The 19,447-nt window shown below is 32.2% G+C and overlaps 1 protein-coding gene across 1 annotated transcript; it reads right to left on the bottom strand.

The window, feature by feature from the left end:
- Window positions 1-1,617: 1,617 nt before the first annotated feature.
- On the bottom strand, window positions 1,618-17,921 carry LOC114736226 (uncharacterized). Its single transcript, XM_028924356.1, has 8 exons — window positions 17,534-17,921; window positions 16,005-17,053; window positions 13,561-14,291; window positions 12,394-12,615; window positions 11,738-11,787; window positions 2,409-2,474; window positions 2,200-2,306; window positions 1,618-2,082 (listed from the first exon to the last, which is right to left on the bottom strand). The coding sequence occupies exons 1-8, from the start codon at window positions 17,919-17,921 to the stop codon at window positions 1,618-1,620; spliced, it is 3,078 nt and encodes a 1,025-aa protein (XP_028780189.1).
- Window positions 17,922-19,447: the final 1,526 nt, after the last annotated feature.

A 19,447-nucleotide genomic window follows, 5' to 3' on the forward strand; every position in this document is an offset into this window, starting at 1 on the left:
TTACATAAGAGGATAAAAAAATCAACATATAAATTTAAAAAAGCTAAATTTCACGTAGCTAAATTAAGCCTCGTACATTACCATCTTCATTACCTCCCCACATTTCATTTTGAACAAAAAATAAAATTTATCCAACAAAAAATTCAAAGGAATTATTTTTAATTCTTGTAATCAATTTCAGTGAGTCATAAAAACAAAAGTTCCACATAATATTGTTACTTATTTACAGTCGGAGCAGAAATAAATTTTTTTTTTAGCACCGGTTCAACAAAATTAATTGCCATCCCTTAATTATGCACTACCATGCTGGCTGATTAAAATCATTGTGCGTTTACGCTGCACTGAAGGAGAAAAACATAAAAGACATGGAAAAAATTTTTTTTAAAGAAAAAGAACTCCATAACATGTAATCCCTTATGTAATATGATTATACTATAATCTATTATGCCATGGTTAATATACAGTAAGGGAATGAGTAAGTAAGAATAATAAGTTAAACTGAACGCTGAGAATGAAATAATATTCATGTAAAACAAAAATACACTAAAATGTAGATAAACATAAAAACTGCATTTGACGAAGAAGAACGGAAATAAATGCCTAATAAATCTAGCGATATTTTTTTCAACATATACAAGCAGATCTCGCATATCCTGAGGTAATATATGTAGAAATTTTAAATATAAATGTTATTACCTATAATGATTTTTGTATTGTCATAAATTTTATATATAAGGGAATAAATCAATATTTTAATCTGTTTTATTTTTTGCTCAAAAAAAACCTGCTTTATTTTTGCCATTTAAAATAATATGAACTTCTAATCCATTAATCAGTAATTGACTTAGGAAGTGGCTATTGCCCATTATGAAAAAACTGTCCATGGCCACAACAACCCACTACCCATGTAAATAGGAAGAAATTATTATCAAATAACTAACAAAAATAAAACATAAAAAAAAACACAAAATCAGCGATTAACTAAGGAAAACATAAATAAAAAATAAAATTTTTAAATAAAAAAAACGCTATCACCTATAATGAGTTTTTCTTGTCATATGGTATATTTATAAAGGAATAAATTAATATCTTAATAACCTGTTTTATTTTTGCCATTTAAAAATAATATGAACTCCTAACCCCTTAATTAGCGATTGACTTGGAGAGTGGCTGTTGCCCATTATGAAAAAAACTGTCCATGGCCACAGCAACCCACTATCCACATAAATAGGAAGAAATTATTATCAAATAAGTAAAAAAATAAAACATAAAAAAAACACAAAATCAAAGATTAACTAAAGAAAACATAAATAAAAAATAAAATTTTTAAATACAAAAAACGCTATCACCAATAATGAGTTTTTATTGTCATATATCATATATATAAGGGAATAAATTAATATTTTAATAACCTGTTTCTTAATGGTTCCAAGACGAAATATAAATTATATAAAATAAACAGATAAGTATAAAATGAAACAAACGAAATTGTTTGACCATTATAAAAAGCATAGTTGTCTCTAAGAATATGATCAACACACATAATAATTGGAAATAAATACATAAACTAAAAACAAATTAAAAACGCCAAATTAGGAATAAGAGCTAGAAATGAAATTAACAACATGACATAAAATTCGAAATCATCAACTCAAGCCTATTCTTCCTGGATTTGTTTGCATTTTGCTCTGTGGCGTCTTGCAAATGATGTGTTATTTCATCAGCTTCAAGATTTCCACCAAGTGGATGATTTAACATATTTTCAGTACCATTCTTTGTAGCATTATGTCCAAATGTAGTAGAAGGGATTTCCACGAAACCAGCATTGTGCTTGCTACTCTCTACCTCAACTTGACAATCAGCTGATGGGAAATTACCAAATGGGTTTGCCTTCTCAATATTGGTAGTGTTTACAATTGCAACTTTAGATTCTACTATGGAGTTCATTACTTCAAGACTTGGGCCTATTGCAGTTGGCACTTGGTGTATAGAGAGTGAGTCAAACTTTGATAATTCAGGGAAATTTCCATGCACAGTTTTATTAGCAGAAGAACTTGCACCATCAGATGATTCTACTAGGCACTGCTCAGTGTTTTGCATAAATGTAAATATTTAGATGTATAGAAACATATGTATATATTTGTGTAATGCATCCAAAACAGAAATAAAATGATATAATACAAAATGAAATAGCTATACCTTTTCTTCTGTGAGACCAATGGAAGTACAACCCTTTGACACAACGTATTCATAAGATGTGTTCAAGAAAGACAGTACTATGGTTTTATCATTTGTCAACCGAGTAACTACACACACATTGGAATTCCGATTGACAAAATCTCCTGGAATACGTATCTTGAACAAATACCTCTTCCAAGATATCTACTCAATAATATATGACAATATACCTTCATCGGAGTCGTTGACATTGCATTCTTCTTTTTCTCCCACTCCAATTAGTAACCCGATGACATCTACAAGAGAAAATATAGAGTTAGCTCACCACAAATAATTTTAACATAATAATCACATATTCAACACTTATATAACAGCCTACCAATTAGATATCGATCATCAAACTGATCGGGTAATATTTCAGAGAATGAACGGAATGCAAAACCAAAGTTGTTTATTTTGCCATCATCCACACATGGTTGAACATAAGTGGAAAAAATAAAGTTTGCTCGGTAGGGATGATCAATGGTTTGGTATGAGCCTGTATTGGGAGAAACATAAAAATACGACACCACATATGTTTTTCCCTCTTTAAGATTCTTACGATGTCATGGAAGGAAGGCAGTTTTAACTGTAACGTGGATGTTGTCACCCTGTAAGAAAATAACTCTTAGAACACAAGAAGTAAAATGCCTAAATTAATCAGTAAAATACTTACATCCTCGTCCCTGAGAATCATTTCCATGGATGATATCTCTTCATGAGAGTAGTGTCCGGGCATAGTCCATAATCAAACCACACGAACTTTGATTTTCCGTTTTTGTCTACATGGGTTAATAACACAAATTGAATCAAATGCAGGAGCTATGTGAACACTTGGAGAAAATGGATGGTGCGGTAACAATAGGAGGAATTTACTAATTGGAATAAATCTATAGGATCCTGCTCTTTATATAGCAAAAAATTCATCTACGGTTACAATAAGAAAATAAACGTTATTAGCAATGCACGTGTGTTATGTAGCTACAGTTCCACTCATAATACATAACGGGTATAGAGCACAAAATACCATGTAGTTATGCGCATAGTGGGTAGCAGATTTTGTGCTCATAGTGACCTATGTAGTGGAATGATGCAAGTGATTTTGTGTCCGTAGTGGCAGCAGATTTTGTGCACATAGTTACACCCATAACGTCGACACCCTAACTTTTGCCGGTGTTATGAAATACTAATTTTAACTTTAATTTAGTAAATATATTAAAATATGAAATATTAATTTGAAATCTGAAAGACTAACCATCCTCAAAAAATTCCACCCAAAAACATTACAACACGATCACTTTCAATTATTTTATTCTTTAATTTTATAAATATATTTGTAAGTTCATAACTTTTTAATCTATAAATTTTAATTTTACTTTTATGAAATATTAATTTTAATTTAATATTTGAAAGATTATTAAATGTAATTTAAAAGAATATTAATTTGAACCCACAGTAACCAATTGCAGCTTTTTAATAAAATATTAGTTTTAGTTCAAAACATAAAATATTAACTAAATTAATTTACAGCATAAAATATTAATCAGAAATCAGAAAACTGCCCATAACATAGCCTTGAAATACGGGACAATGTGGATAATTTTTTAATTTAACAGCTATCATATATTTACAAAACAAAAAATATTACTTCACTTAATTGTAATAAAAAAAAAAACTGCCCGTGTTCACCGTTGATGAAACTACCTATCATGAAACTGTCAACCCACGTTCCATAGTGAATGATCTTAAACGTGGGCCAACCAAGATATGCAGTAATTAAATAATTATTATATGATTTATTAAATAGTAAAAGAGATGACTCTTTATTTCCAAACGAATAAAAAATTGATGCCTTTATCTCCCTCCTCATTCTACCACTTGTTGCATTTCTAGATAGCTTTGCGGAGACCCCTCCCTTGTGCATTGAAAATATCTATCATTTTTTCCCTGCTCTTGTTTTTGTTATAACTGATTGCCAACAATTTCAGGCAATGCTTTTTGCAAATTTTTTTTTTTTTTTGCCAACAAGTTGCCTTTTGCAAAACTGTCAAATGCATTAGTTACGGTGGGTAAAGGAGTAACAATTATTTTCTTGTGCTAACGACCAAGTTTTTCTACCATAAATACAATTTATTGAATGATTTTATCTCCTTCTTCTATTCTTCTAAGCTGTGCATTTAAAAAGGTGAAAATTCGAAAATATTGTACAGCGGCACAAGATCCATTTAATCTTCATTTAATCTTTTGTTTTTTTTTTTTCAAAAGAGATCCATTTAATCTTGAAGAAAGCTTTTTGGACTGGATTTACCTCACATTGTTTGAGACCCAAATATTATAGTTGCTAAGTGTGATTTGTTTCTTATCTCTCTTGTTCATTCATCTGTTATCACCCACTTCGCTGCTTTCTGTTGAATGGCCTCCAAATTAATAAACTCAAAGGACTTCTCTCTTCTGCCAGAAAATATACTTTCTCTTAAATTCTGTCCATCGTGAATTGAATTCTGATGCTTGAGTTCGTACTGTGTATTGAAAGACCGGAGTAATCGACATTGAGGCAAGCCTTTTGAGCCTAACAAATATGGTTCGAATAATTTGAAAATCTAATAGAATCAGAAAATACTAAGAAGCTTTTGAACAATGCTTGATATAAAATGCTTTCGATACGGGTTGGTTTGCAAATATTCATTAATTTCCAATTTCATACTTCAAAATTAAGACATTAAATTACTTTTTGATTTGGTTTGCAAATATTCATTAATTTCCAATTTCATACTTTAAAAAGTTGTGCTTTCTATATGAGGACGGTCTAGGAATAAAATTTCTTAGACTAAAATATATGTTTGATATTTAAAATTTATATCAAATTTTAGTCTAATCACTTAAATATAAAAATTGTATTTTTAGTCCTTTAATCTTAAGGCTCAGTTTTTTAATATAAGGTACTAGCTTAATAAATTTAAATGGTGACTCTCTACAATTAAATGCTTATAAATCATGCTCTAAATTAATTTTTTAATCAAATGAATTTTTTAATATAATCATTATCCATTATTTTATAATATTTATAATATTTTATTATATTTCTACTTTTAAGTTATAAAAATGATTATACAACTTCTGATCCTTAATATAAGATATAATTAACTAATTTAAAGAGATTAAAAAAACTAAATAAATTACTTTAAAATATTTATATTTATTGTTTTTCTTCAAACAAATTTGCCCAACTTCAAATAATTTATTTGGCTTTTTTAATCCCTTCAAATCAATCAAGTGGATCTTATATCAAGGATCAAAAGTAGTACTCCCTCCGTTCCTTATTATAAGAGACAAATAACCGAAGTACGTTGATCAAAAAAACAGTTAAAATTAGTTAAGAACAATTAATGTGTAAAAAGTATAATTTTTTTCCAAAAATACCCTCATTAATAAGGAGAGAGAGCATGAGAGAGAACAATTAAATTATTAAAAGAAAGAGAAGTGGGAGGGAGAGAGAGTGTGAGTTGGAGATAATAAATATGGGTAAAATAGTAAATCAACACAAAAAAGTAGAGACAACTTGTAAGTGTCTCTTATATATAGGAACATGCCATAAGCTTCAAATGTCTCTTATAATAAGGAACGGAGGGAGTATTAAAGAATAATTAAAACTTAGAAAATGTTTTGTTGGCATTTAATTGTGGAATCTACAACACCTAACTTTCGATATACTAATAAAGTTATTTTAATGTCTGTGAATCACTAAACGCCATGTTTCTATCCTGAAAAAATTGGGATTTTTTTTAATTTCAAAACATAAATCATTTGAAAATAGAATCGTAATGCAAGAGTTGACCATGAAATTAACATTAGAATTCATCATTAAAATAATTTAAACTTTCATAAAAGCTAACGAGTGATGTACAATCTACCCTATTTTCAACTTAATTTACTATCGCCTAGAATGATTTTATGTTTTGAAATCTCATAATACTATGCTAAAATATAGCAACCTGATTGACGGTACTTACTTGCACCTGCCAGCGCTCTCCTCCTTATGGAGGATACAAAAGTGTGTGTATATATATAACTAGTATTTATTACTTGCCAAAATAACTATAGTATAATCATCAATAAATAATCCACATATTCATACAAAAAGAAGCAGGCATTCCTGCTATTCTCATAGCCCACCTTCTTCTCTTACTATTTCTTTGCCCTTGCTACTACCAACTGTGGCTTTATTACTTGTAAGGGAGGTGAGATTTTGGAAAATCCCCATAATAGTAGTTTCCATCAAACAAATGTGTAAATTACACAAAGCATGGAAAACAAACCAAAGTGGAATATAATCTTGCAAGCTAATGCAATTAAGCATTTATGCGTAATGACAGATAGACAAACTGAATATATAATGCACAAATAATTGGCAGATACTATCCCATGTTTATTAGCTCCACGTGATCACAGCTAAATAGTCCATGAAAGGAATTAAAGATTACATATTCTTATACTTTAAAACAGCAATATGGCGCAAATAGACATACAGCAATTATACACAAGCATAAGATAGGAAAGAACTACTACTTGAGTCTCCCTACTCCCAAATCAAACCTGATTTCCTTCTTTCTATGCTGTGTCCTTGGTGGGCTTATGCAAATGTTAAAACCTATCATATAGGTAAGTGTAGGTTACCACTTGATCCAACTACAGTCCATGAAATTGAATAACTTTTCTTAATTCCCAATTTTCTTTAATCTCTACTGTTACCTAATGATTGATCATCTCTGGTAAAAAAAAAGTATTAACTTAACTATTACATTTTAGTACAATTGTTGTGTCCTATTCACCATACCGGCCTCCTTTTTATCAAGTGGTTGGTCATCGTGGAAAATAAAAAGCATATGTGTGTGCGTGTGTGTGTGTGTGTGTACACATTACAATGTCCACAAATCACTTTACAATCCTTAACTACTCACCCTCAATGCATGTATACATACATGCATACATGTATATGTTTACAAGCCCACTTACTTGAGTTTCATCAAGTTTAATCTTAATGACCCCCGTGGACATTCATTCTCAAGCATTTGAATCCAAACCAATCAAACTCCAACTATTGATTAATAAATTTTGCCATTACCAGCAAGCTTTGGCCGAGAGACATATGTGGATTTTAGTCTAATTATTTAGACTTAATTAAATCAAATTTACTTTGACCTTGGATTTAAATTAATCAACTCAACTATTACTTGACAAGCTGGCTCGATACACATATGTATGTTCAACTTGAATCAATCATTCTTCAATTATCCTCAACATTTCGGGCAACTTAATCTTTTGGTTCTACAATTATTCTCAGATTTGAGAATTGTGCTCAACTAATCATTCTAGATAAATAGCACCATAGAAAGACCTTTAGTCATTTATCATTAACCTCAAGCTTATTCTCTAGAGCTTAAAGAGATTAGAACAATGTCTTAACACTTGAAAGCATATTCCAACAGTTTTAAATACTTGCTCAAGATTCCAAGTTTTGACCAATGAGTTCCTCATTTCTTTTGACTCTTTATTTGACCTTCCCAACTTCCAAGAATACACATATACAAGTCCTAAAATCTCAACGTCATTCTATCTTTAAAATATTTTCTATTAGCACTTCATATTAAATCTGGAAATTATTTTCCAGCTTTGAAAATCATCATCACAGCACTTCAATAAATTTCTAACCATATTTCAAAACACCTTTATATATCACTACTCTATTAGCCTTCCTTTCAAAGTTTCTAAACTCAATAACTTAAAATAGTTGTTCAACATCTAAGGATACTAAACAGTAATTATATATTGAGTATTCATAACATCACATGCCTATACACACACACGCACACGCACACACACATGTATATTTATATCTCCAATGATTCGAATAACCTTACACTTAATCTGGAAATATTTTCCAAATTTACAAAGATACTTCAACATTCACAGCTCAACCCTTGGTGATCTCTAACACCTTTAGACAGTGACTCATAGTTCATAATCATGAATCAGCAAAACCAAATCAAATTCCAGCTTCCGTACACTTTCCTAACTGTTACCTAATAACCCCTAATGCTTCAACTAATCCTACTCTCAATCTGAAATTATTTTCCCACATTCAACATTCTTTAAATCATTATCCTATTACTTTCAAACCTGATTTAACAAGGTAGAATATTTATTTAACAATAAAAAAGTTCCAAAACAGTGAGTTATATCAAGACGTTTTCAATTGGAAAATTTTCCCTTCTCAGGTCCACATCAAATGCCATATATATGTCTATATATCTATGTGGGTATAGAACCAACTTGAAATAATTTTTCACCTTCAAAAGTCTCACACAACCATCTAAAGTAACTTTTGACATCAAAAGACATTTAACAATAACATAACTTAATCTTAATCTTAATCATTCCATCACTTTCATTTCCAATCCACCTTTTAGAAACCTCAAATGAATCTCAAACGCTGATTTCAAATTAATTTTAATTACCTTTTGTAATATGAAAGTTATTTCTATTTATCTTCTCATTTAACTTAAAACTTCATCATAGCAGAAGATAAGTTCCTGGTTTCCACGTTCACTCATAACGTCATACACAAGCATAGGTATATATACATAGGCTCACAACATTTCAACCTTCTCTAGGCATGGTACAAGCACACGGAAAAATTATTTAACATAGAGAGTCATCTTCTTACTTGATATTAGTTACATCAATCAACTTCCTTAGTCTTTATCCTTAGATAACTCCCTCTTGCAATTTTCAGACAGTATCATTCTTCAATTATGGAATCTTCTAGACATGTTTCCCAAATAAGATCTAACAATATTCATCCTCCTCTCATACTAAATTAACATCTTAACTGCTCCATTTGTCCCTTTTTATAAGCAACTTTGAACTTCATTACGTAGATCAAAAAGTTAGGTAGAGATAATGAACGGATAAAAATTAAAAGTTTTTTCCTCTAAAATATCCTTATTTATGGAGGAGATGGAGTATAACAAAGAAAATAAGAAAATTAGTATAATAAAGAGAGTTATAAAAGAGAGAGAATGTGATATGGAGAGAGATGATAGTTTGAAAAATGAGATAATAAATATATTAAGTATTAAGATAAGTAATTAATAGGGATAAAATAGAAAATTTGCTACAAAAATTTAAGACAACCTGTAAATGTCGCTTATATTTAGGAACAAGAGGGGAATGGTTGTTGTTCCTTATAAAAAGGGACATCGAGAGAGTATCATTTATTATCCAAAGCCTCAACAACAATCCAGATATAATTTCATCTTCAATAAACTCAATTTCAGCAACTACATGACATTTAAGTTACTGTTATAGCATCCTCATAATAAAAACCAAATGAACTCCCCTTGAAATAAAAGGTTACAGTTTCGGACGGTATAACAGAATCAAAACCATCCTCCAAAATAGCACACAGCAGCATGTATTCTTCATGTACATGCTATTTAAACTTTCCTTCACTTGTCTACCGTGATTTCGACACTATACCCAACGGAACAGGGGCTTAAATTTCGCCATTACAAAAACAGAACCTGCAGCCACACATGCAAAAATATCCAACCACGTGAAACACCATTGTTTCCATGCACAAGCTATAACGGCTGCCTATCTCACTCGTTCTTCCATTTTCTCTCACTAACTCTAAAATTTCCAGCCACCGTCCACTCCGAAAACATCCCTCAAAGGGAAGAAACAAAGGTGGAAGAAGGTTTAGGACCCTTACCTTAGCTTGAATCCACCTTTGCATGCGACGGAATCCTTGTGCTTCAACCACTTCTTCTTTGGGCTTCCTCTGGTTCATCGGTCTTCAACTTTCCCTCTTCCAATTTCTCCCTCTGTTTTTTATCAAGCACGAGGCGAGAATGGAGGCTGCCGGAAGAGAGGTGATGGTTATACGAGCAAATGACCATTCTACCCTTGGCAAATCTTTTGTTTACAACCTAATCCTTGCTTTCGTATTTGAAAAAGAGAAATCAACTGATTCCAAAAATTAATCCTTGATACTTTATGTCGACTTTCAGCCTGAATCAGCCTTTTCAACCCATGAAATAATTTTTATAAAAATTTGGGTTAAAAAAATTAAGCCCTAACTATTTTTTTTTGAATTTTTCAAGAAAATAGTCCTTAATTCCAGAAATTAATCCTTAACTCATTTTAAGGATTTTATTCCTTAAATAAATTCGTTACCTCACAAAATAATTATCCTAAAATGTTTAGCTCAAATTTAAAACTCTAACTATTTTTTCTTAAATTGTCTAGAAAAATAGGCCCTTTTTGCTCCAAAAATTAACTTTAAAATTATTTAAGCTATTTTTGGGGAAATAAAATTTTCCAAAATATTTCTAAGTCTTCAATTCCCGATTTATTTAAGCTCTAAATAATTTTAAATAATTTTTTTAAATTTTTCTAAGTTAGAAAATTTGGGGTGTTATAGAATCACTATTTAAATTTGTTGAATCAGCATTTTTTGTTACATGAGACTAACCCCAAAATTATGGCTTTCTCCAAAATCTCTTTTAGTTGGAATGAATTTTGAGTTTTATCATTACCGTTGTTACTTTGCTGGATCTATCTAAAACCAAAGAGCATGATTATAATGTCTTTGTAAGCTCAAATCCAATCCAAAACCTCTAGCATATGTATCGATGAGCTTAATAAACATCGCATATTACACATCTTTATTCAAATCAGTAGAAGCATATCTGGCTACTAGAACAAATTGGCAAAACAAGGGGGAAAAAAAGAAAAAAGAGTTCAGGGGATGTTTGTTTTGTTGTTTTGGAAACAATTTTTTGTTTTTAAAAAACAAGAAAAAACTTATTTGGTTGTTAATTTTTCATTAAATGTTTTGCAAAAAAATAAAATAACATTGGTTGTGGTGGTGTATGGGAGTCAACGAATGTCTCTTTATATTAATTTTTGCTGATTTTCTTCATTAAACTTAAATTTGAAAGTAACGTTAATTAAATTAATAATATTTATGTGGACAAAATGTTTTAAGTTACAATCTAAACTGATCTACCAAGACTGCTCAATAAAAAAAAGATAAAGTCTTGAAAATTTTATCCACTCTCGAAAAAGCATTGATATGTTATTTCATTCATCATCGACCATGTCGATTTTTTTAATTCTGTTAGTAAGCCGAAAGAAAGTAAAACACCAAAATTCCTTTCATTGTAAAAATTAAACAAGAAGAAAAAAATGTATTTATAAAAATTCATATATGCTCCACCGAAAAAAATTGCATTGAAAATGAATGAATGCTCATTCATGTAGAGGCAGAAAGTGAACGTTATGTATTATTATATGTAGACAACAAACCAAAGTATTTAAATAAACACGAGACAAATGAATCCCTTCTGCAATGTTGATTCCATGCAATGCATCTTAAAGTGATAAATTAAGAAGATCAGAGGCAGACACAATCTCAAACATATCCTCCTCTTTAGTTAAATAGGGATAAACACACAATCAATCATCATCATCACCATCTTTCGCTTCGTATTGTTGCTGCAGACTCTACAGATATGAGAAAAATTACAATCTCAAAATCAGTTTACAATAATATGTAGACATTATATTTACCAGAGCAAAGAAAGAATAAATCTGAGGAAAACATGCGGCAAATGCACGGGAAAAAAAGTTTTCATTCTGCAGTTCTTCCAAGATGTGTATATCGATTATATCTTTTATTTTCAGAAGAAAATGGATGGATCATGGAGGGAGATAACATAAAATAAAGGAAGAATCAGGCCTAAGGGCCACTAGTGACAATAATTCTCATTATTCCAGCTAGTAAATAATGTTAAATCCGTTCTGAGTTTTAAATTTGTATTATGTGAATGGTGAGTGCTGACTAGCAGTAAACATGCAATGTGCTAGAGATTAACGGCATGCTAAATATTTAATTTGTGAATTTGGCTCTTTACTATAAATTTTTTATAAATAAATTCAAGATCCAAAAAAACAAAACTTCTTTAAGGTGTGCGGTTCCAATATTTCTAAGTTGTGCATTTGAAAAATATATACAACACTAGTAAAGAAAATAAGAAATTCGGAAAAAAAGACAGAAAAATCTAAAGTCAAATATGGATAGGTGTGGATATGTAGTATAAATGCGTGTACCTTTGAAGAACAGCAAGTGTGGTTTTGGAGAAGTTGGGGCAATCCCAAACCTTAAGATCTCTCAGCATTGGAAGCATGTTGTTGCAGAAGCCTTCCTCATCATGGATTTCAAGTTCGCCATTAAAAAGTCCCTTTAGTTCAGAGCACCAGCTAATCCTCAGATATTTCAACTGTAGAAGATGTTGGGCTGAAGGCAGAGAGGGGAAGAGCCATTTCAACTTTCTGCATCCAAAGACTGAGTTTCAAGCTGTGAGAAGCACAAGGAATGAGAGGAATATGTGTTTGGGAAGTCATGCCCTGATGAAATTATCTCCTCCAACTCTTCATAGCAATTGATGTCTAGATGCGACAAACATGGTAGGCTTCTGATCACAGTGCTGGGGAACATACACTTCAATCTACTACAACCATTCACATATAGCTCCTTCAGATTTTGGAAGATGATGAAACTGGGAGCCTCCCATACAGATATGAGGCTACTTGAATATTTGAATCTTCTCTTGAAACCTGTGGCAACCGCAATTTCAATTTAAAAGAGGGACAAAATGTATTTACAACAATCAAATTTACTAGTGAAAGTTTTTTTAAAACTTGAATTTGAAAAGATCTTCTCTTGAAACATGTGGCAACCGCAATTTCAATTTAAAAAAAGGACAAAATTTAATCACAACAATCAAATTTAGTAGTGAAAGTTTTTTTTAAACTTGAATTTGAAAAGAATACACACACACACATATATATTGTAAGAATACCAAGCATATTCTCTCTAAATCGCTACACATACAGTTATTCTTTCATTGCCCTTTTTTTGGGTGAAATTTCATAGTCGAAATTTTGACATGGTTGCACATGAAAAGTATAAAAAGAATATCTTTAATAAATATTAAAAAAAATAAAATGAAGTCATATATTTCGTATTTTCCTCTATTGTGCTCTGGAATTGAAAGAAAATCTAGTTTTATACATATATCAACTATTGTTTTCTTCTTCGTGTCCTCGCATCTCTTTGTAAGTCATAAGCTCCCTATTTAATTCATATATTTTCAGCTAGAAAATTGATATATATGATTCTAATCCAAATATTATTCCATCTAATTTTGAAGACTCCAATCAACATTGATATAGAATATTGTTCATACCGATATTGTTCCCAATTGTTGAAGAGACCTTCCCAAACTTGAATCCACAAGTTTGGGGCAGTTGTGTATCCATATGTCACTTAGATGCGCCTGAATCTGCAACCCTTGACAAACATTCATGAAATTTGGCAAATTTGTTAGCTCTATCTTCCGCAAGCTTGAAAGCACAATCTCACCGTAGTTGGTATCATCTTCACTATTATGTCCAAAAATCACCTCTAATTGATTAGCCTCAGTTATCAACAAAGAGTATAGTTGTGGAAGAATGGTAGCCACGGACGTAGAGAAGAGTCTTTTGAGCTTATTGCACCTCTTAACGTCCACCCATCTTAATTCTGGGAAGCCAACTTGAACATTATTGGACATGATCTGATGTTCCTCATTTTCTGCAATTATTTCCTCTAATTCCTCACAATCAAATAAGGTTAGAGAAGTCAGTTTGGGAAGGCTGTTGTGGACAATAGTGCTCCTTGAAAATACAAACTTCAACTTTTTACTGTGAGTTACTTCTAAGGAACAAAGATATTGGAAGCTCAAAACTTGTGTGGGAACAAGACCTCCCAGAATTTGTTGTTTTGACCTCAACATTTCTGAGTCATTGGTTTCTTCTTGCTCATCATCACCAATCACTTGCCACTTATGTTCAACTCTAGGACTTTGAGTATCAAGCTCTCCAGCATATAGAATAGGGAGCGAAAGATTGAAAGCCTCATTATTATTTAATTGGCTGTCTTTCAACGCATACTTCCTTTCAAGTCCCTGCATACAACAGAGAAGCGAGAGGTGGGGGAAATAGAATATTATAAGTTCATCAGAAAGATTATTAAAAGAAAGAGATCAGATTTAAAAGAAAAATATAGTCACAACTTGATAAATTAAATTGTAGATCACAGGGTTTGTTCCATGTATGATAGTACATGTCAAATAGATACATGTAAAGAAGTAGAAAGGAATTTGTATGAAATGCAGAACGATTTGTTTCCCATCGAGCTTTTGTATGTAAATATCTGGTGCCTATGCATGTGAAAGGAATGAAGGTGTGGACCGGACTTTATGAGCCTAAAAATGAAAAAAAAAACATTAAAACATAAAAAATGGAAACATTAACTATTCTGCTAGCTACCATGAATTTAATCAATATTGCAAAATAAAACATAGACAAGATTTACAATATGGAGAAACACAAACGTAGAATATTAGTTAACTCTTTAGTCCAATTAATAATTGCACTCATAATTGGCACAAGTCTTGGGCAATCATGAACCTCAACAGTGCAACACTCATATGTTTGCAACTTAAACCCTTGGCAGACATTAACAAGCCTTGGCAAGTTCTGAAGTTTCATAAGTTTCATGTTTGGGAGCAAAATCTCCTTTTCACTGTCAATGCCTTGATTTTCAATATTTGAGTATTTAAAACTTTGTTCCATTTGATAAGAATCTGATATGATTAGAGTGTCTAGTTGTGGAAGGATTGGGGTAGCAGCACTGATCATGAAAATGAATTTAAGCTTGTTGCAATTAGAGATCTCCAGCCTCTTCAATTTCAGCAGACAAAATTCAGTGATGGATGGATTCTTATCAATCTCTTCATTTCCCAAAAAAAATTGCCTCCAACTCCTCACAACAAGATATGGTTACAGAAATTAACCCTGGGAGACTTTGAAAGATATGAGCATAAAAGACAAATTTTAATCTTGCGCAATTTTCCAAAGTTAATTCTTTAAGGTACTGAAATGTTGGAATTTGTCCTTCAACCCCAATCTGGTAGTTTAAAATGGATTCTACTCCACAATTATCAAGTCGAATCCTTTCTATAGTTGCCAATGACTTATATTCTTCATTCCCCAATTGACGGCCTTTAAGTTCCTTCAATTCCTTTATGAAAGAGGGGAAAAAAAAGGAAGAAAAGGAAATGAAAGTCATTAACATATTTCCTAAAAACGATAAATTGGGATAAATTAAAATTCGATATGCACATGTATTATTATTGCATAGACTTAGTCTATCAATTTTTTGGTAAATTAAACAAATAAAAATCAACTATATGCATATATAAGAAAATAAATTTCACAATCAATGAAGTCAAGGAAAAATTATAATGAGGGGCCCATAAATGTCAATGTTTATTGTGGGCTGTTGAAATGATAAATAAATCGAATGACCACAATACAAACTAACAAAATGTAATTGTTAGATTATCCATGCATTGAAATGTTTTTCAAGACACAGCCGAATTTTTATTAATGTTTTTAGATATTTTAATTTTATTTCTTTTTCTAAATAACAAAATGTGAATGAGTTCATTGACTGAATCATCTCCGAAAAGGCACTCACTTCAACAATATTTATTAGTTAAAGCATGTTAAAAAAAATTTAATCACGTGAACAAAAGATATCTTTTTATTAAAAAACTAGTCCTTTTAAACATTTTTTTGCAAATCTAGTTACAGTATGGGAGGCAAATGCGTACCATATTTGGGCAGTCTCTCCATTCTATTGTCTTTATAGATGGACACCTTGGATGATACCTCTCTGAGTAAATTTGGACAAGATTTGGAAGATTTTTTAGGTTGAGATATTCCAAAAGAGGAAGAACTATCTGAGTCTCATCTTGATCAAGCATTGGTTCTTCTTCACCAGCATTTTCACCTAGCAAAGATTTCATCTGTAGAGCATTTACTATGGATAGCTCTTGCAATTGTACAAACCTTCGAGCTAAAAAGACTGGGCACACAGATTCTAAATTGCAGCAATTCCTAACATACAAAATTTTCAATTTTGGGAATCTCAAACTCACCCATGCATCAACACCACCATCTTCTTCTAATATGTGCTTCAATTCATTGCAACATTTTATTCGGAGCTCCTCTAAGGATAGTAGCGTGCAAACAGCAGAGACAGGGGAGAGATATGTTAACAGTGGACACTTGTTAACTTTGAGAACCTTAAGATTGCCTAAGTTGCAATCAGCCGGGAATACGGGGAGCAAATGAGGACAATTGAATATGGTTAATCTTTCCAACTTTTGGAACAAGCTAAAAGGAGAAGGACCACGACATAGTCGTTCAAGATTATCCATGTCTCTTAGCACCAACTCATTCAATTTGAGGACAACCGCATCTTCATGAAGAGTAGTTTTGTCAATAATGCATTCAATCTTTGAACATCTTTGAAGACAGAGTCTACTTAACTCCTTCATGCCCCTTACAGCTTGGATTATATCAGGCATGAAACTTTTGCTGCCTCCTTCAAGCTCATAAAATACAATTTTCGTTGCTCTTTGTGCAAGATGCTTGATTATTGTGGGTAACAATATAGAGATATTTAACTGACCCAGGCGTAAAGATCTTGTATGTTCACCCTTAAATACAAAGGCTCTGCCATGCTTCCTAATTTCTAGATTATACCTTCTCAAATACATCAAAGCAGTGGGGCCCATAAGGTATTCGTAGCAATTTGCATTTTTTGAGCGTCGAGAATGTCTGGGAACATATAACTCTTCTAACTGTGAGCATCTTCCTATTACACCATAACAACATGCATCTATTGTACAACTTGACATATCTTACAACTTCAGCTTCTTCAACTTTTCAATTCCATTTGGTACTCTTTCAAATTTACTAAATCGCAAGTCAAGAATTTCAAGTCTTATAAGGCTTACCACAAAAGAGATGTCACGTAAATCCCAATTTTGTAATTGCAAAGTTTGAAGGTTTGACAAGTGTTGGTTTAATCGAGGTTGTAGTTTAATCCTATCCCAATCCACACACATAATAATCAAAGCCTTGAGTCCTTTAGTACCTTCAAATAATGCATGTGATATATCTAAGGTTTCCCTTGAGTGTAACAATAGAAACTCAAGTTTTGGGGCATCCAATTGAGAAGGAAATTGAAGTAATTCAGTATTTTCATGCCATGACGATATGGCATAACAACTTTTTATCACTTCATCAACAATCAACTCGTTTAATTCTTTTATACAATTTACCACAATGTTACCATCTTTTTTAAATGCTATCCACAAAGTAACATCAAGAACCATATCATGCAATTTCACATATTCTGGTGCATCCACGTTGAACTTTAGGGAAGAATGCATCAGCAATGAGGAGTCAATAAGATAATTTACAGCTGCTCTAACTTGGCTTCTTGCTGTTTCAAATGAGTCTACATCTTTGCATAGGCCTAATCCCACTCCATATCTAAAAAGGTCTTCAACAACAATGTCATGGTCTTCAGGAAACATAGCACATATTAGCAATAACCGCTGGGCTTCTGGGGTTGCCAAAAAGTCATAACTTAATTCAAGACAAGCAAAAGCTTCCCTCACACCTTTATCAATATTGTTTGGCTTTGCATTCCTCAACCTACACAACACTACCTTCATCTCATCAATTCCTTTTCCTTTCAAGCAACTATCTATAGCTACAATTGCAATGGGTAGGCCTTTACATTACATAGCAATTGCCCGTGCCACATGTTCCTTAGCACCTTCATCAACATTAGCATGAGTTTGAAACAAAGTCCAAGCTTCGTCTTCTTTTAACAAATGAAGTTGAATCTTTTTTTGGCATTCCATCAAGGTACACACATCAAGACGACGTGTGGTTAGGATAACTTTGCAACTTCTTTGATGATTTCTTTCAATGGGAATCCCTAGGTCCTCAAGATTCAGCATAGCCCATATATCATCCAGTATTATCAAAATTCGTTCTCCACTTTGTAATCATAGAGCTATTCTTTTTGTCCTGCCCATTTCAGTTTCTTCCTTCAATTCGAGCCCCATCGTGTCAGCAATTTCACCTTGAATTTTTCTTATATCTAGGCTTTGAGAAACTGTGGTGAGCACAACTCGATCAAATAGCTGTGACTTTTTCGCTTTCTTTCCCACTTCTTTCACCAAGGTGGTTTTCCCTGACCCTCCCATCCCCCATAACCCAATCATGGAGTTACCATCATCTTGCAATGCCTCCCACAACTGATCAAAAGCCTTTTGCGTAGAATTGAAGAGCTTAAAATTTCGAGAAGAGTGATAGTCAATATCAGAAATAGTAACATGATGGGAAAATGGATTGAAGTGATCACTCTTTATATCTAGATCAATCATCCTCTGAGTTGTCTTAGCCAACATTTTGCAGAGACAATATCTCCTCCAAGTAGGACACCACCCTTGAAGGAAGCCATTGTTGGCCCTTAGTTCTTCCTCCAGTTTCTCCACCTCCTCTATAAGGCTATTCACGTCATTCTTCCACTTGTTAACCTCACCATCGATCCTCTCAGTCCTGCTGATGGTCTCTTGAACACATTCTTGCACCTTTCCTTGCTTTAGTATTAGCTTCCTTTTTTTGATGTCAACATTTCTGGTGATTTTACTGACATAGAACAAATACTGCAGCTATTGTAAAGTTGGATGCACCAAATATTCAGCTAGTTTTGCTGCCACTGACGCTCCCACCTCAGCCATTTATTATTAATAATAGCAACCTGAAAGTAGAACCACTCATCATCATCAAATGATTAACTCAAAATTTCATTTTGAAGAATTGAAGCATCTTAATTATATGCTTAATCTTTCATGAAGACACATCATCAAAGATGAAAAGAACATTCTTTTCCTCTCCTGAATAAAATAAGAAACATTAATTGTTTTGGTTCAGCTATGTTAAGATATCAGATTAACAAATTTAGTACTCTTTTATGATTCTATTTTTTCCTAGCAGATCAACACAAATTAAAGGTCAAAGAAAGAAGAAAAAATATAGTCTGCAACTAACAAGCAATTCATACTTTGAGAATTGACAGATATAATATGCTTGAAAAATTTTCCCAAAGAATAAAGAGGGGAAAAATGGGTCTCTGATGAGGAGAGGGATGTTGCATCATACCGGTGATGAACTTGCACTTTCAGTCTTG

The sequence above is a fragment of the Neltuma alba genome, unplaced genomic scaffold, assembly GCF_004799145.2.
Source record: "Neltuma alba isolate B1F8T4 unplaced genomic scaffold, ASM479914v2 tig00000105_pilon, whole genome shotgun sequence".
NCBI lineage: Eukaryota > Viridiplantae > Streptophyta > Magnoliopsida > Fabales > Fabaceae > Neltuma > Neltuma alba.

What these genes read in the sequence shown, in the direction of transcription:
- LOC114736226 (XM_028924356.1), bottom strand. Translation starts at nt 17,921, where the DNA reads ATGAAGGTAGTGTTGTGTAGGTTGAGGAATGCAAAGCCAAACAATATT. An exon ending in GTGGATTCAAGTTTGGGAAG is followed by an intron (nt 12,616 to 13,560) that starts GTCTCTTCAACA and finishes CTTTGGATGCAG; the next exon opens with AAAGTTGAAATGGCTCTTCC. An exon ending in ACACTTGCTGTTCTTCAAAG is followed by an intron (nt 11,788 to 12,393) that starts GTACACGCATTT and finishes TCATATCTGTAG; the next exon opens with AGTCTGCAGCAACAATACGA.